The 16,344-nt window shown below is 44.6% G+C and overlaps 1 protein-coding gene across 23 annotated transcripts in view; it reads left to right on the top strand.

Annotated features, from left to right (window-relative positions):
• The window catches only part of DAB1 (DAB adaptor protein 1), a 1,138,205-nt gene that overhangs the window by 1,060,511 nt on the left and 61,350 nt on the right, over positions 1-16,344 (top strand). For 17 of the 23 annotated variants that reach the window (XM_023258762.2, XM_023258751.2, XM_023258753.2 and 14 more), the window contains 4 exons: positions 8,907-9,038; positions 9,646-9,765; positions 10,246-10,284; positions 11,830-11,895. In XM_023258762.2, coding sequence (XP_023114530.2) covers positions 8,907-9,038; positions 9,646-9,765; positions 10,246-10,284; positions 11,830-11,895 — 357 coding nt within the window. The remainder of the gene's footprint in view (positions 1-8,906; positions 9,039-9,645; positions 9,766-10,245; positions 10,285-11,829; positions 11,896-16,344) is intronic. The other 6 variants (XM_023258758.2, XM_023258759.2, XM_023258761.2 and 3 more) reach the window with 2 other exon arrangements.

Below are 16,344 nucleotides of genomic sequence, written 5' to 3'. Positions count from 1 at the left end.
CATATATCACATCATCTTTGTGCACTCATCAGTCAGTCAGTGGACACTTGGGCTGCTTCCATAATTTGCCTATTGAAGATACTGCAGAGCTGTGTGTCTATAACATGTTTTGAGACCTAAGAAGAAGCTGCCTTTTATAGATGCTGTGTTGTTATAAAATTTAAAGAGGAATCGAAGAAGTGTCTGGAGCAGGGACACCTAGGTGGCTCAGTTGGTTAAGTGTCCAACTTCAGCTCAGGTCATGATCTTGAAGTTCACGAGTTTGAGCCCCACGTCGGTCTCTGTGCTGAAAGCTCAGAGCCTGAAGCCTGCTTCAGATTCTGTGTCTTCCTCTCTTCTGCCCCCTCCTTCACTCATCCTTTCTCTTTCTCTCAAAAATGAATAAACATTGGGGCACCTGGGTGGCTCCATCGGTTAAGCGTCTGACTTTGGCTCAGGTCATGATCTTGTGGTTTGTGGGTTCGAGCCCCACATTAGGCTCTGTGCTGGCAGCTTGGAGCCTGGAGCCTGCTTCGGATTCTTTGTCTCCCTCTCTCTCTGCCCCTCCCCCGCTCTCACTCTGTCTCCATCTCTCTCAAAAGTAAGTAAAATGTTAAAAAAAATTTTTTTGATGAATAAACATTAAAAAATAATAAAATTTTAAAAAGCGTCTGGAGCAAAACAGGACCTGACTACTTACTGCATACAGCCTCCTCATTTTAACAGCTAAGGAAATAAAGTCTTAGTGAGGAAGACATCCCTAGAGGCAGTGGGTTAGAGTGGGGGGTTCAAGGAGAGACTTGGATTCAGAGTCCTGCTGACAGATTCATTCAAGTTATTCATTAAGAATATGTACTGACAAACTCATAGAGACGGGAAGGAGAAGGTAGTTGCCAGGGGCTGGGGGAAGAGAGGAGTGGGTTAGTATTTAATGGTACAGACTGTCAACTTGAGAAGATGGCAAAGTCTAGAGATAGGTGCTGGTGATGGCTGCAGACCAGCGTGAATGCACTTTATGCCACAAAACTGTACATTTAAAAATGGTTAAAATGGTAAACTTTAACAAAAAATATATATGTACTGCTTGCTTGCTCTATGTCAGGCACTGTATTTGATGCTCAGGATGAGATAAGGAAAAAATGGTATCGTTGGTGCCATCCTGGAGCTATTATGTGTATGTGTCCATATCTGTAGTGACAAACTCAACAGCTGCCTCACGTGGAAAAGTCCAGCAAGCTAAGAAGACGTGTGGCATGGGAACCAGGTCCCTACTGGAAAGTCAGGGAAGACTTGAGAGGGGAACAGGCATCTCTGCTGAGATCTGAAGAAGGAGGAGTTGAGTGCCCTAGGTGGACAGAGTAGCCTGTGCAAAACCCTGAGGTGGGAGGGCAGCGCTTCCGAGAGTCTGAATAATGGCCGCCAGGGTTGTAGGAAGCAAGGGAGCCATGGCAAGACACCCCGGGGAGGTGGACAGAGGCCCTCGCAGAGATTTTGGTCTTTACCTGAAGAGCCTTTGGGCATTCTTTGATGTATTTTACCTATGAGATAGCCTTGATCAGAGTTGCCAAGATTTTCTCTCAATCCCTTCATCTGTGGTGGGATGATCGTAGCAGAGGTTCTCAGAAGTGGATGGGTGGGGACTGAGGTTGCTGCTTTTATCCAGGCTGGAAATAGTAGCTGTGACCTGGGTCTGGTAGTGGAGATGGAGAGAAATGGAGAGAGTGAAAGATATTGGGGAGTGCACTTGACAAGATGCAGTTGTGGAGGCGGAGAGTGATGGAGGCTGAGTGGACTCCAGGACGAGTGTAGAAACCTATAGATGGCAGTGCACACATTATTCACTGAATCCAAATAAGAAAGAAGCATCTTATGTTCTTTCTTTAATACTTATCAATATTTTTGTAAGCTTATTTATTCATTTTGAGAGAGAGCGGGGGAGGAGCAGAGAGAGAGGGAGAGAGAAAATTCCGAGCAGGCTCCATGCTGACAGTGCAGAGCCTGACATGGGGCTCAATCCCACAAACAGTGAGATCATGACCTGACCCAAAATCAGGAGTCAAATGCTCAACTGACTGAGCCACCCAGCTGCCCTTGTATACTTATTAATATTCTAATACTTATTTAACGCTTAGTATTAACTGAAGTGTAATTTTTTACTTAGTATAAATAAGCAAAAAGTCAGATTCTGAAAATCACTGGTAATTCCACCACTCAAGAGAGAGGTCTCATTAAGATTTTGTTGGGCATACTTCTAGAGCTTTATACATATATATGGGTATGCATGCTCTTTTTCCAAAAACAGGATCATATTGAACATACTATTTTGCAAGATGTTTTCTCTAATTCCACAGAATATCGTGACTGTGTTTCCATGCCGAAAATTCCTAACATTTCTCCAGATGATTTCCAGTTACCGCGTATTCTTTCATCGTATATCACAATGCAATTTCTACAACCAGTTAGTGCTCAACCTTTCAAACATTCCTAATTTGTCACTATTTCTTATAGCACGGTGGGGAATAGCTTGTGTCCGAGTCTTTGCCCACACACATCTTACATTATTTACAGATAATTGAATCCCTGCAAGAAGAATCATGGGTCAAAGTTTATACATGTCTTTAAGGCTTTGAAATACACAGCCAGTCTACCCTCCAGAAAAGTTGCACCAAATCAAACTCCCACAAACAATAAAAGTAACCATAATGGCCAAAATCTACACAGCCCTTGCTACGTGTTTCACACTGTTCCAAGCCCTTTACCTATCCGTAAGTCATCTATCCTCCTAACAGGACCATGAGAGAGTTATTATTATTATCCCCAGTGAACACATAGAAAACTAGTAGCCAAAGAAAGTATATTTCCCCACACTTCTGTCAACACTAGGTATTTTCTTTCCTTTCTTTCTTTTTTTTTTTTTTTTCATTCTGGTGGGGGAAAAAATGACATTTCATTTATATCTGGTCTGTTTTATATGAATTAGTTTAATATTTCCAACAAACTTTCAGGTTCTTTATCATTCTGCATGTCGTACAAAAAGAGAAAATAAGGCTCAGAAAGTTAGAAAGAGGTGCCTGAAGCTACCCGTCTGGTAAATGATAATGCTTAGATTTGAATTGTGTTCTCTTTGGCTCCAGAGTCCATATTCTTCCCTCTGCTATCACAGTGCCCTTGCAGCTAGAGACTAAATGTTTGGAAATTGGGTTTTGTCCTTGAATTAAACCTTCTAGAAGATTTCAGGGTGGGACCTCAAGGAAGACTTTATTTACTCTGACCAGCTCCGCTGAGCATTTCATGATGGGGCGCCTGGGGGTGGTACAGAGGTTGCTTCCCAGCCTCGTTGGCACTGTGATGCAGCACACGCATCCAAAAATATGTTAGAAGAGAGAAAGGCCTTTATAATGAGCCTGGGCCTGCCTTTGTCTTGTGAGGTTTTAACTACTGTAATTGTCTGTGGTGTGAAGCAGTGTATTTTTCATGTATCTATTTTTATTCTGTGTCTATCTGCGTATCTGATTTTCTGTTTTGTTTTTGTTAACTCACTTGAAGCCTGGTGTGTATTTTCCCTGTGACTGATATTGCCTCGAGAAAGCACACACTCCTGTACACACGCACATACACACAAGTAATATGAAGGCTAAACAGGGTAGAATTTATTCTTTAAAAAAAAAAAGCTAGTGGTGAAGTCTGAGTAGATGACTTTCCAATCCATACTGTATTTAATTGGTTGTATTGAACCGTACTACAAATTAAGTCTCCTCTGTAATTTATTCTGTCAGATGGTAACCCTCCAAACAATTTGATACTTCATTTAAACATTGGTAAATGGCTCATAGAAATACTAAGGAAAAAAAAAAGATTTAATGATGATCAGATAAGAAACCTTCCGTTCACAGAACGAGTCTTGTGTGAAATGTCGTGAATTAACCTGATTCAGTCATTCATCGAGCATTTATTGAGCAACTACCTCATGCAGTGCGTGTGTTCAGATGGCGTGGCCCTTCCTTCCTTCCTTCTGTAGCTCATCAAACATTATTTAGCACTTACTGTTCAAAAGGAACAGTATTAGGAGCTGGGAGGAGACTGAGAAGAATTAGACACGGATCTTTCTCTCAACAAGCTAACAACCCCAAAGTAGAGAGAAAACAGGTGCACAGAGGTTTTGTTTTGTTTTGCTTTGTTTGTTGACTCCCCTGAATCCTGGTGGATATTTTTTCCTGTGAATGTTCGGTTCTTTCTGCCTAGACTGCCCTTTCCCATGATTTTGTGGGGACTTGCCCTTAGCCTTTGAGATTCAGTTCAAGGCCAGCTGCTTTGTCAAGTCTTCCTGACACCCTTCCCCATCCCTGCTCTGAGCCAGTGTAACACCCTATGCACACCTTTAATATAAGCTCATCTTATTATATCGTGGTCATTGGTTTCTTATCCTGCATGTTTTTATGAGATTGCAAGGTCCTCAGGGAAGGGACTGTGTTTTAAGAATCTAGATGGATGTAGGACTGAGCATGAGACCTGGAACATAACAGGTACTCAGTAAATACACATGGTATGAAGAAGTGGATGAATGGGTAAACGTGAAGCAAAATGAAGCATCCTAGATAGAAGAACAAATACAAGGCACTGAGGTCTAGGGACAGGAATTATCACTGGGAAATGGAGGGAAATGGAGGGGTCAGGAAAGGTTCCCTGGACGAGCACGCTGCTGGAACTAGCCTGGGAGCATATGTATGATTTAGTTACATGGAGTCACTGAAGGATTGGTGATGGGGATGAAGAGGGTGATCGACAGGGAAAATGTGAACAGTGGCATACAGGCCCAGAAGTACAGAACCGAAGGCGGCAGGGATGGGCTCTTCAGACTGTCTGTAGCCTGGCTCCCCTGAAGTTCAGTGATGGGAGGAAGATCAGACCAGACTGAGGAGTCTAATCTCTGGTCTATCCTTAGAATTCTTCAGTAACAACTTTCATCCGTAATACAACAGGGAGGGTTCCGAATGGGAGAAGAATAAAGTGGTAGCAGAGAAACAGGGTGTCGTTGAAGACTACTTTTAAAAGCAAATACCTGCTTAGATTTGGGGCAGTACCTCAATATCTAGACTAAGTTTTCCTAAGACAAACTGTTTCCCTAAGGAAATGTGGAAGAAGGAAGACCGGACTCTCCCTTTCCTCCCCGCTCCCTCCTCCTCGGGCCCAGTATTCCCTATGCCCTCCAGAACAACTTGTGATGCCCAGGACCTCCCCACAGAAACCCTCCTGGGATGAAACGATCTCTATTTCCCGTGGCCAAGGGTCTCAACACATCTTTCCAGCCTGACTGCTCAGTGAACATCACAGATAGTCACAAGCTCATGAAAGCTTGCTTCCAGAACATGCTGTCTTGACCTTTCTCTTTGAGATCCTTATAGCAAACCAGCCTCTCTTCCAAACCTTCTGATTTATGACCCTCTCTGACCTCAGATACCTGCAAGAATCTGGAACAGCTTCAACTCTGCCTCCTTGGCCAACTCTCCCTCCTTGGCCAACTCTCCCCTTCCTCATCCAGGCTTTTCAGGGATCATGGCTTTGCTGTTGGACTGGGGAGGCAGGAGTCTAAGGCGTGGAGACCTCGATTCTACATGATCTTGCTTCCTCTTATCAATGCTCCATTATCCTTCATAGGGAGAATGAGGGCTGCGTTCAGGACTGGCCCCTCCAGAACTCTCTGTGACCCTGAGTCCTTTCATAAATGCAGCCAAACAATAGGATGTTCAAGGTTCCTTTGGCTTTGACTGTGCTCATAAAATCTCCTAGAAGACATGGAGCAGTTTTGAGCCTCAGTGAACAAGTATTTGCAAGATTCTTGCAGTTGCCACGATGAATGCAGTAATATGACCAGAGGGATTATCGGGATTCTGATGTGTTTGTATCTCCAAGTTATCTGTGCTATATCTGCACAGTTGAGGTTGGAGAAAGTGGAGACATATCCCCTCAATGATGCTTGGTTTCCAAATAAATGAGCCACTTTCACAGCAATCCTATTTAACATAACATAAAATTAACCGTGGGAGAAGATCATGTTACAGACATCTTTAGGCACTTCAGGCACGCACAGAGCTATACTTCGCGAGGCAATATTAGGTATCATCAGGCGTTAAAAATGTTTTGATTTGAAAACACCTAATGAGGATTCCCAGATAAAGCAACTCCATCTGCTGTCTTGCATAGTAGGTGATATTTTACCCTTGCACAGTCTTCTCCAAATCTAATTCCACCAGGAAGACTTCTAATCACAGTTTAATTTTAGAGCAATATTCCACTTGGCAATCAATAAGGTACTGTCGTCAAACTTTGATTTAATAGGAAACGTGGATAACATTCTCCACGTTATGCAGAGAGAGAAATACTTTGAGGAAAGGGGGAGAAAGAGAATGTCTTTGTCTTCCACTTTCCCCTGCTGCATACCATTCTAGTTCACAAAAGCCTATAAATCAATACACCCACGTTGTGTGAATATAAATCTCATCAATTTTACATCATTAACACTATGAAAAAGCTACCACTCTTTGAGCAATTTTCCTCCACTAGCTAAGCATGCCCACTTAATAAAACAAGAATAAATGGATTCTCGGTCTTCCACTAACAAACATTTCCTTCCCTGCCAACTTTATTTGGGTCAGAATTCACAAGAATTACACAGTTGTCTTGTGGCCAGTTAGGTGACTAGACAGTGACACCACCCACCAAGCATGATGTGCAGCGGTCAGTGGACAACCTGGGCAAGGCACGACCTGAAGGGAGAGTCACAAGAGCAGTCAGAGAGGTTAGTGAGTGATCAGAGTCTAGAAGGTCAAGGTGCAACAGCAAATTCTACTGCAGAAATGATTCATGAGGTCAGAAACCTAGAAAGATCGCAGCAGTGTGGGAATGGGTGTTTTGGAAGGCCAGGGCCAGTGGTCCGGAACTAAGGTGATGACCATCATGAGACTAGATGTCCACTGACCTAAGAGGCTGGCTGTGTGGTTCAAGGTCCTAATGGCTAAAGGATCTTGGGTGATAGGACCAGACCTTCTAGAACATCTACTCCAGTGATTCCTACCATGTTCATGATTAAGTTCCCTTTGTGTTACATGTCTCCCTCCTTCCGTGGACTCGGTAACAGGGAAGATTTTGTCCAACCAAAAAAAAAGGGTATTTATAATCATTCACTTTCCTACTTGAATTATTCAAACCCATAAGTAAATGCCAAAGAGAATCTCCTCAGAGATGATTCTAAGGAGTACAACATAAACCTGATACATTTCGAAAAGAACTTGGCATTTTCATTTGCATGCACATGTGTAGTCTTAATTAAGAGTAGTTACAAATTTCTGCTTAGCTTTTTGAAATGATGAAAACTGCTTAGGACTTCTTTTTATTACCTTTAATGATGCAAGTAGACCCAGGGCTTTGAGTTAGGAGCCATTGATCTGGTACAAACTTCTCATTGGATAGAAGAAGCAGCAAAGGTCCAGAGAGGTGCAGGGAGTGCATTGTGCTCACAAAGTGGCCAGAATACAAGGCTCTTAATATGTAATTTAATGAAAAGACCCCTTATAAGGACTTGAAGCACATCATATAATGCCCAGCTACCTGTGCAAGCCTTTACACAGAGTACTAAGTGTTGCTTTGAGTAGGTTTAATATAGGAAAATGGTCCTACAGATGGCCATCACCAGTAGGATGGCAAGCATTATTTGTTGAAGCTTAGATAATAAAGGTGGGAAGATCAGCTTCAAAAGATTACCAAATTACTGATCAACTACCCTGATTTACTTGAGTTCAGGAACTATGGGTCAAACATAGCACAAGGTTCTAGGAAGACAGAGTTGAGGAAGATGGATCCTGTGAAGACAGACAAGGAGCCAGGTAAATATATCAGAGTAGGAAGGTCTGGAAAGCAAGAATCCAGGGAGCTGTGTGTGAGGACTCCATTACGAATTGCCGTATCGGTAGAGACCGAAGTTCTATGGAATTATTTCTGCAGAGGAGGAAAAGCAAGCCTCATTCAGGGAAGATTTCACAGAGGTGGTGCTATTCAAATGTCTTTTTTTTTTTTTTTTTTACGTTTATTTATTTTGAGAGAGACAGACACGGTGCGAGTGGGGGAGGGGCAGATTGTGAACGAAAGCAAGAGAGAGAGAGAGAGAGAGGAAATCCCAAGCGGGGAGCACAGATCCCAACCGGGGGCTCGAACCCACAAAACGGTGACCTCATGACCTGAGCCAAAACCAAGAGTTGGACACTTAACCAACGGAGCCATCCAGGAGCCCCTCAAATGTCCTTTTGAAAGGGAATAGGAGGACTCAGGCAAATGGGTAGAAGAATGGGCATGGCAAACAGAGGGACCAGCCCAGGAAGAGCCTGAGAACTAACAGCATCTACCTCTAGCCCAGATGGTGACTCTGAACAAGATAGAAGAAGGTGTTTGTTCCCCGAGACACTCTGTCACCATCGGCCAAAAAAGGGTTGTAACCATACAAGTGCATAGTTCTGTGACACTGAACGGTACTCCCTGTACTTTTCCACCACGGCAAGCAGAGGCCCTGGGGACGGAAATGTATTAAATATCAAGCTGGAACTTCAACGGGGCTGTGTCACAAAGAGAGCTGTAGCAGAAGCCTGCACCTTGAACTAGACTGACTGGCCCTGGCAAGCTTAATGGAAGCCACGGCCACAGACGCTCATTCAGCATATGAGCAGTCCTGTTTGTGTGCCTGGTCACAGCACTAAGGCCATGGAGGAAAGCCTCCACCCCTCAAGGGCAGGCGCAGCTCTTTTTTCCTTCCATCTGGACCCAACAGCTTTTCCAAAGCCCTTCGGGCCTGTTCACACGTAGCTGAAACGCATCTCTTATTGATCAACAGCTCGAAGGGAAAGTCCCATGAAATATGTTCTTCCTTTTGTCTCTGATAGGCCCTTCAGCATCATCATGCTGTTCATGAAATTTCCTACATTGCAAAGGACATCACAGACCACCGGGCCTTTGGATACGTTTGTGGGAAGGAAGGGAATCACAGATTTGTGGCCATAAAAACAGCCCAGGCGGTGAGTATCCCCATCCAAGGAGGGCGCCTTATCCTGGTAGCTTTAGGGGACAGCGCGTGCAGTCACGCTGTTGGTGTTTGAAGGCCGCCTCTGATGTAAGACGGAGCGATGCTGATGCTCAGATAGCCTCGGAGCAAGGAAGCTTGCTCCAGCCCATCCGGTCGTGTTTCTCCCTAATGGGTATTTCGTAATGACTAATTATTTTCCTTTCTGATTAAGCTGGATGGAGGCACACTACACAAATAAGTTTCCTTGTGTTCATAGCCTCATTTAAAAAGAAAATAAGAGAAAACAAATAGCTGTTTTGCATAAGGCCTACCCTAATTTTATTGTATTTAGAATTACTAATAAATAAAAGCAGTGCCTTTTATGCTTATGATTATTATGAATTTGCAAATATAATTAGTCGAAGAAATGAACTTTAGCCTAGATGCAATTTGCTAAACCAATATAAACAAGGTAGAATTAATTAAAGACGGAATGCTCTCAGTTTAATAGGAAAAGGAAGGGCTGCGGGTTGTACCAGGCAAAGGCAAAAGTGGGCCGGGCTGCTTCTGCCTTTATACCATTCCCTTACTAATGCGCGTCATCCCACCTTCTACTCCAGGCTGAACCTGTTATTCTGGACTTGAGAGATCTCTTTCAACTGATTTACGAATTGAAGCAACGAGAAGAATTGGAAAAAAAGGCACAAAAGGATAAGCAGTGTGAACAAGCTGTGTATCAGGTATACCTGTGAATTTACCCGAGTACCAGGGAAGACTAGGACTTCAAATAAACAGATGTGAAAACTGACAGTCAGGTCCTGTCCTCCCGCTGCCAAGTAGAAATAAACAAAGATGAAAGGTTCCCGTGTAAATTTCAGGCACCGAGAGCAAGCCATTAGAGATGATCTTTTATTCTCTGAAATCCTGAACATGTGAGAGAAAGTGAAATCTTGAATCCCGAGGAAGATTTCTGGGCAGGAGAACAGAAGAAATGCAATTGCTTTTGCTGTTGTTGATAGTGGGCGTGGGGGTGGGGGTGGCTGCAAGAGTTTTCTTTTCCTTTTTTTTTTTTTTCCTGTGTGTTTTCTCCCTAAAATGACCCAGCAGCCTGTCCTACCCAGAGCTGGTTTCTGTACTGTCCTGTGATTTCTGAACACAGTCTCACACCTCTTCCTTTATATCTTCTGCTTTTCAACCTCCCTTCACTTGCTCCGCTGTAGACAATTTTGGAAGAGGATGTTGAAGATCCTGTATACCAGGTAATTTCTGAAACCCATCGGGGTTTTAGGGTCAGGAATGGCGAGGCCTGTGCTACAGACACTTTGTCAGAGCCCTGAAGAATCCCCTGACGGCAGAGCCTGGAGAAGGGACCGAGATTATTTCCAAGGGTGCGGGCTGCCAGCCTCTCCAGGAGTGAATTTCCATAAAAAATGAACAGAAGTTTGGCTGGCATCCATAACATGGGATCTTGAGATAGGTTTCCTCCTTCCTGCCCCTGACCCAGCCCCCTCCGCTATCTGTAAAAGTTTGATTCTCAGAACTGGGTATTTTCAGGAGTCTCTTGTATATTCCAAGTTCGTGTGGAGGCTTCTCTGAGTTAGGAACCGGGGATGGGGAGTGAGTTTGGGTGACATTTGAGTGCGAGCCCAAAGGGCAGTCTGTAAGCTTTGGGAAGGCTGTGGGGAGAGATCTCTCTGGCCCCTCTGATTGTCTGGATCGTGCCATAGGGGCTGTTGGGAGGAGAGTAAGGGAGATCCTAGAGATGTCCCAGGTAGTAACTATCCCTGGACTCTCAAGCTCGCGGCCCAGGTGTGGCTAGAGAGATGGCTTCTCTTGGATCCAAGTGTGTGCTGTGTACAAACAGATGCAGAGAAAAGGGAAGAGGATGCCTCCCACCACCAACCCCAGCCCACTCATACTTACTCCCAAGGAGAGAAAAGAGTGAGAAAATGAACTTGCAGGACATAAAAGAAAACCTGAAACTTATGAGTTATATGTGTGTGTGTGTCACACACATCTGTTTCCACACAGAAAGCTGGTACAGCTATGACAAAAATAAAACCATATGGATAAAATGAGTAATATAATATGGGTAACACAAAGTAGAGGTTTCTAGCATATGTGACCAAAAAAAGCCAAAGATACGCCTAACGGCATGCCCTGGCTATAGAATGCTGAGGGCGAGGATTTGTCTAGAATGTGAGCTCTGCCCTGGCCAACTGGCTCACAGGGAATGAAGAATATTGCCCTATTTGAAATGGCTCAGTCCTTTAAAGTCTGAAACGTGCACAGGGGAAAAGAAATTGAGTTTCAGTATTTAAAACTAAGAGTGTAAAATAAGTTGCTATTTATGGGATGCGGAGGTTTGGGGTTTCTGAGCACTTCAAAGCTGAGTTAGGAGCTTTAGGGAAGCAAAGGGGGGCAGCAGATGTCACCCAGACTATGAAGTTGGGATCCCAGATGTTCCCAGGAGATGTCATTCCCACTCAGCAATGAAGCACTTGCAGACCTTACTGAGATAAAATGCCATTGAATGAAGAAGTTGCATCTCCCCAAAGATGTGCAGGGGCCCGTGCAATCACTCCCGTACCACTGACCGTCAGACCCTTGCCGTTTTTGTAAGAAAAGGCAGAGGTGTGCAAGGCACCCGTAGTGTTTCCGTAATCCACTTGTCTCTTGAGGGTATTTTCTGTTGTGACTGTTTCTTTAATGCTCACTGAGATTTGTATCCTGAATTCCAAATGCCTTTTTTTTCCTCTCTCTCCTTCCCCTCTGACCTTTCCTCTCTGGCCGCTCCGTAATAGTACATTGTGTTTGAGGCTGGACACGAGCCAATCCGTGATCCCGAAACGGAAGAAAACATTTATCAGGTATAAAATCGCTTCTCTCTCTTACCATTGCACCGATACCAGCAAATGCTCTGAAGGGTCTGCAGAACCGAGGGCGCTCCCTTCTCGTGGTCCCATAGCTCTGTCATTCAGGCTCATGGAAGACAACTCCTTGTGGTTGGCGTTTACCAACTGACCAGAAGTTTTCACACCTTGCTGTGGAAACGCTTAATGGCCAGTTGAGTGCGTTGTTTTAATTGTTAATGGATCTTAACTATGTTCAATTGACTCGAGAGTCAGACATTCCATTTTAGTAAAGTAACCCATTGGAGGGTTGTTGTCCATGATACAGAAGGGTCCTTCGCTTCTCAAAAGAATGTGTTCACCACATTTCTTTTAAAAGCACTACTGAAAATGAAGGACAAACTCCAAAGCAAACACCTTTGGAACACAGCACGGGAAATATTAACTGAATAAAAGAAAGTACAGCTCCAAGTTTGACCCCTCCTGAAGGGAAGGTAAATTAATATTCTTCAGCGTCTGCTTCTGTGAAAAACCTCACACACACATTTTGACTCACTCCATTCTCGCGCACATGCTATAAAGTAGGTATTTAATCCCACTTTTATGAGGGGGAACCGAGGCCCAGAGAAGCTGAGTAACTTCCCGGGGGCTGTACAGCCATTTAGAGCAGCGATCAGACACCACGTGAGTGAAGGCACAACTCACCAGACCTCCCACATGCTTGCCCATCAGAGTTAGAGAAACTGCACCATAGCCACACATCAGATAAATATGACAGCATCCAATTTGTCACTAATTAGAAATTCAGCCTTAATTTGAAATATAAACATCATGGAAGAAGGGGAAAAATTTAATGTATTTAATAAGTGATTTTAATTTCCTTAACTCACTCAGTTATGTGGTCTGCTATTCTGCCTTGGGCACGCATTACTTATGTAATGAAAGTAAAACAGATTTTCAGTTTCCATCAAATGCACAGAATTGTAAATGACCAAAGTATAACATCAGCTCTACCAGTAGCTCAGTGTAATCCAGGCCCGTGGAGTGATCATCATCTTTCTCTCCCCTGGATCGGTCCGGATTGGATGCAAGTGTAAGGTTGTGCTCTGAAGTCTTGTTTAAAGTCAGTGCTCACACAGTTTCTGTCTTTAAATGGAAAACTTACATTTTTGTTCTCAGATTTTATTTTGCTGGATTGATTTTTAATGTTTATTCACTTCTTGAGAGACAGAGACAGAGTGTGAGCAGGCAGGGACAGAGAGAGAGGGAGACACAGAATCTGAAACAGGCTCCAGGTTCTGAGCTGTCAGCACAGAGCCCAATGCGGGGCTCGAACTCACGAACTGTGAGATCGTGACCTGAGCTGAAGTTGGATGCCCAACCGACTGAGCCGCCCTGCCCCCCCTCAGATTTTAAATTATTACAACCTTGTGGTGTCTGAATATGAGGCCAAAAGAAACCATTAACCAGTCATCCCCTGAAGAAAAAGCACCTTGTAAGACAAAATGAGGCTTTTCAGTGCAAAGTTTCTGAATCCCAGCCAAGCCGTAGTTAGTGGCACCTGCGGGCCCCCATGGGGGACGGCTGGGGGTGTGGGACATCCTGTGTGTGGGAAGAACTGGTTTAGGTGAGCAGAGAACTGGGTTCCAGCTCTGGCTGTGTCACCAACTATCTTTGGCTGAGTGGTAGTGTGCAAGACACTTGCCCTCTATGAGCCTCAGTTTCCCCAGTGGTAAGATAGGGGGCCAGTTTCCCTGTAACTCACACGTTGGCATGAGAATGAAGCAAGTTCGTGTGAAGGATGTAGAGAAGAGGCTTCATCCTGAGTCACACAGTGTGTGGATTCGGAATCCTAGTCCAAGTACCAACTCAAGTTCTTTTCCTTCTCTGAGCCTCAGTTTACTCACCTGTAAACTGAGCGACTAAGACTGAAGAGTCTCTTAGGCGAGGTCCTTTGCTGCTTTTTGCAGCTAGTGCCCATCAGAGGACAGCGATTCTTTAGAGAAACATGTTCGCTTGCTTTACAGGGCAACAAGACTCTGAGAAATTGTGGGGGGGGGGGGCGGGGAGGGGAGAGGGGTAACATTTATTGAGGGCTCCATGAATGGGGTTTACATGCAATATCTTATCTCTCACAACAAGACCGTGTGGCTTGAACCCTCATTCCCACCTTACAGATGGAACCCTGAGGCTCACACAGATAAGATGTCTTGCCCAAGGTCACAGAGCTCCAAGAGGCAGAACTCCCACTCCCAGCCAAGTCTCTCTGACCCCGGTAAATGCACAAATCCCCGGGCTCTTCTCAGCCGGAATATCCTGATGCAGAGTTTCACAATTAGATTCTGCGTAGGCTCCAAGTCACTATCTAAAAATCACACTTGTTTTAACAGTTGTGACCTCCGGATCTTTCCGGCTGTCCATCATTAGCAGGAAGGTACCGTTTAAGGAAATGAATATTTTATCACCCTCTCTTCTCCTCTCTTGCTTTGCCAGTCAGCTGGGCCTCAATTTGCTCAACACAAGATAAGCTCGTGGGCCCAAAGATAAAGCTGAGCTTTTAAGGAGCTGTGATTAGGGAGCCGCACTCTTCTTTGTGTTTTGAGGGCCTCTGATTATTCCACAGCTATTCATCCTGAGGAGACTACAGTATCTCCAAGTCTTCAGCTTGGCCCAGGGTAGTCTCAGATTTTAATCCCATCCCCTGCTTTCCAGAATGAGGAATGAGGCAGACAGACCTGGGGCCTAATCCTCTAGCCGTTTTGTGGCCTTGGATCAAGTGCATAACTTCTGTATCCCGATCTCCCAGTCTATAAAATTAGGAATGCTGCATTATCTGCCTCTAGAAGTGATGTGAAGGTGTAAAGCTCTTGGTACGTAGTAGGTTCTGTGTAAATGGTAGTTCCTCTACTTCCTGAGAACTTTGTCAGTATCAGATGCTGTTCACGAGGTCTTATGATGTTATCTTAAGTGAAGCAGAACATGACTTGGTCGCCTCATCTTGTCAGAGAGCCTAGCGGAAAGTTGCAGCCTCACTTGACTTTGCTATTTATAACTCCGGCATGAGGGAGGGAGAGACTCTTGAGTAAATGGAACCTCTCTTTGAGGATCAGTAGTCTCATTTTCCAAACCGGATTAATAATAGTAATTGTCTTTCTTTTTGCGCGCATCAGAAAAAGTTATCAGTCATCTTTCTAAAGCAACACAGAACCTTGCAGTACAAGGGTTTTTTACACCTCACCTGATTTTGACCCTTGCAGTAACTCAGTAAGATAAGCACAGCTATGACGGCTATCGTTTTAAATGGAAGAAAATCAAGTCCTCCAGTTTGAGTGCTGCGCCCAAGGCCAGAGCCTCAGCTGTAAACCTGGTAATTCTTTAGTACGTTAACGTTAACACACGGGCGAGATTGCGGCTTTCCACACAGACATTCTCTGAGTCCTTTGGTTTGAAAATCATTTTTAATCACCCGTGAGGTGTCAAGTATTGTTATTTTAAAATGATAACTCTCTGCTCCAATGTCACTCAACCCTGAAACTGCCTCTCTAACACTATTAGTATGTCACTGAGCTAAAATGTCTTCTGTACATATAGTGCTTAATGTATAGCTTTTACAGTAGTTTGACATCTATTAACTCCTTTGTTCAAGAAGCAATTGTGTATGGAGCACCTAGTGTGTGCCAGGCATACGGGGATGTGATAGACCACAGCGTGGTCCCCACCCTCAACGCGTGTCTAGGCACCCCCTGGCCCGCCCACCACAGCTACATGAGAAAACGGAGGCTCAGAGGACAGAGGGGCCCTCTGAGGACTCACAGCCTGTGGCGGAGCCAGGATTAGGAACCAGATCTCCCGCTTCCTGGGGCGCCTGGGTGGCTCGGTCGGTTAAGCGTCCAACTTCGGCTCAGGTCATGATCTCGCGGTCCGTGAGTTTGAGCCCCGTGTCGGGCTCTGTGCTGACAGCTCAGAGCCTGGAGCCTGTTTCAGATTCTGTGTCTCCCTCTCTCTCTGCTCCTCCCCTGTTCATGCTCTGTCTCAAAAATAAATAAACGTTAAAAAAAAAAATTTAAACAGATCTCCCGCTTCCTTTTGGTTGAGAACTGCCATCACTCTACACCGTCCTATTACTGAAATGGTCTGCGGGCAGAGCGGACCAGCCAGGCAGGGGTGAGAACCAGCACACGAGGCACGTTCTGGTCTTTGTCCCTTAAACACTTCTGCCCTTAGCACATACATGGTAAATGTTCAGTGCTTAAACATTTCCTGTGTAACCAGTATTTACGGGATGAGGAACAGGTTAGCAAAATACCTGCCCTGCGCTGCACAGGCTCACGGGGCAGCTGCAGTGTGGGTTGATAGCTCCTATATAAGATAAAGCACTTTTGACACTCGTGTGAGTAACCCAATTACTTTCTCAACTCCTCCCAGTAAAACAAGGAGCTCCATTCACTCGGGGCCTTATCCAGCTTG

This window comes from Felis catus, chromosome C1 (assembly GCF_018350175.1).
Source record: "Felis catus isolate Fca126 chromosome C1, F.catus_Fca126_mat1.0, whole genome shotgun sequence".
Lineage (NCBI taxonomy): Eukaryota > Metazoa > Chordata > Mammalia > Carnivora > Felidae > Felis > Felis catus.
The sequence above is the reverse complement of the archived record's forward strand: the minus strand, read 5'-3'. Positions and strand labels throughout refer to the sequence as shown.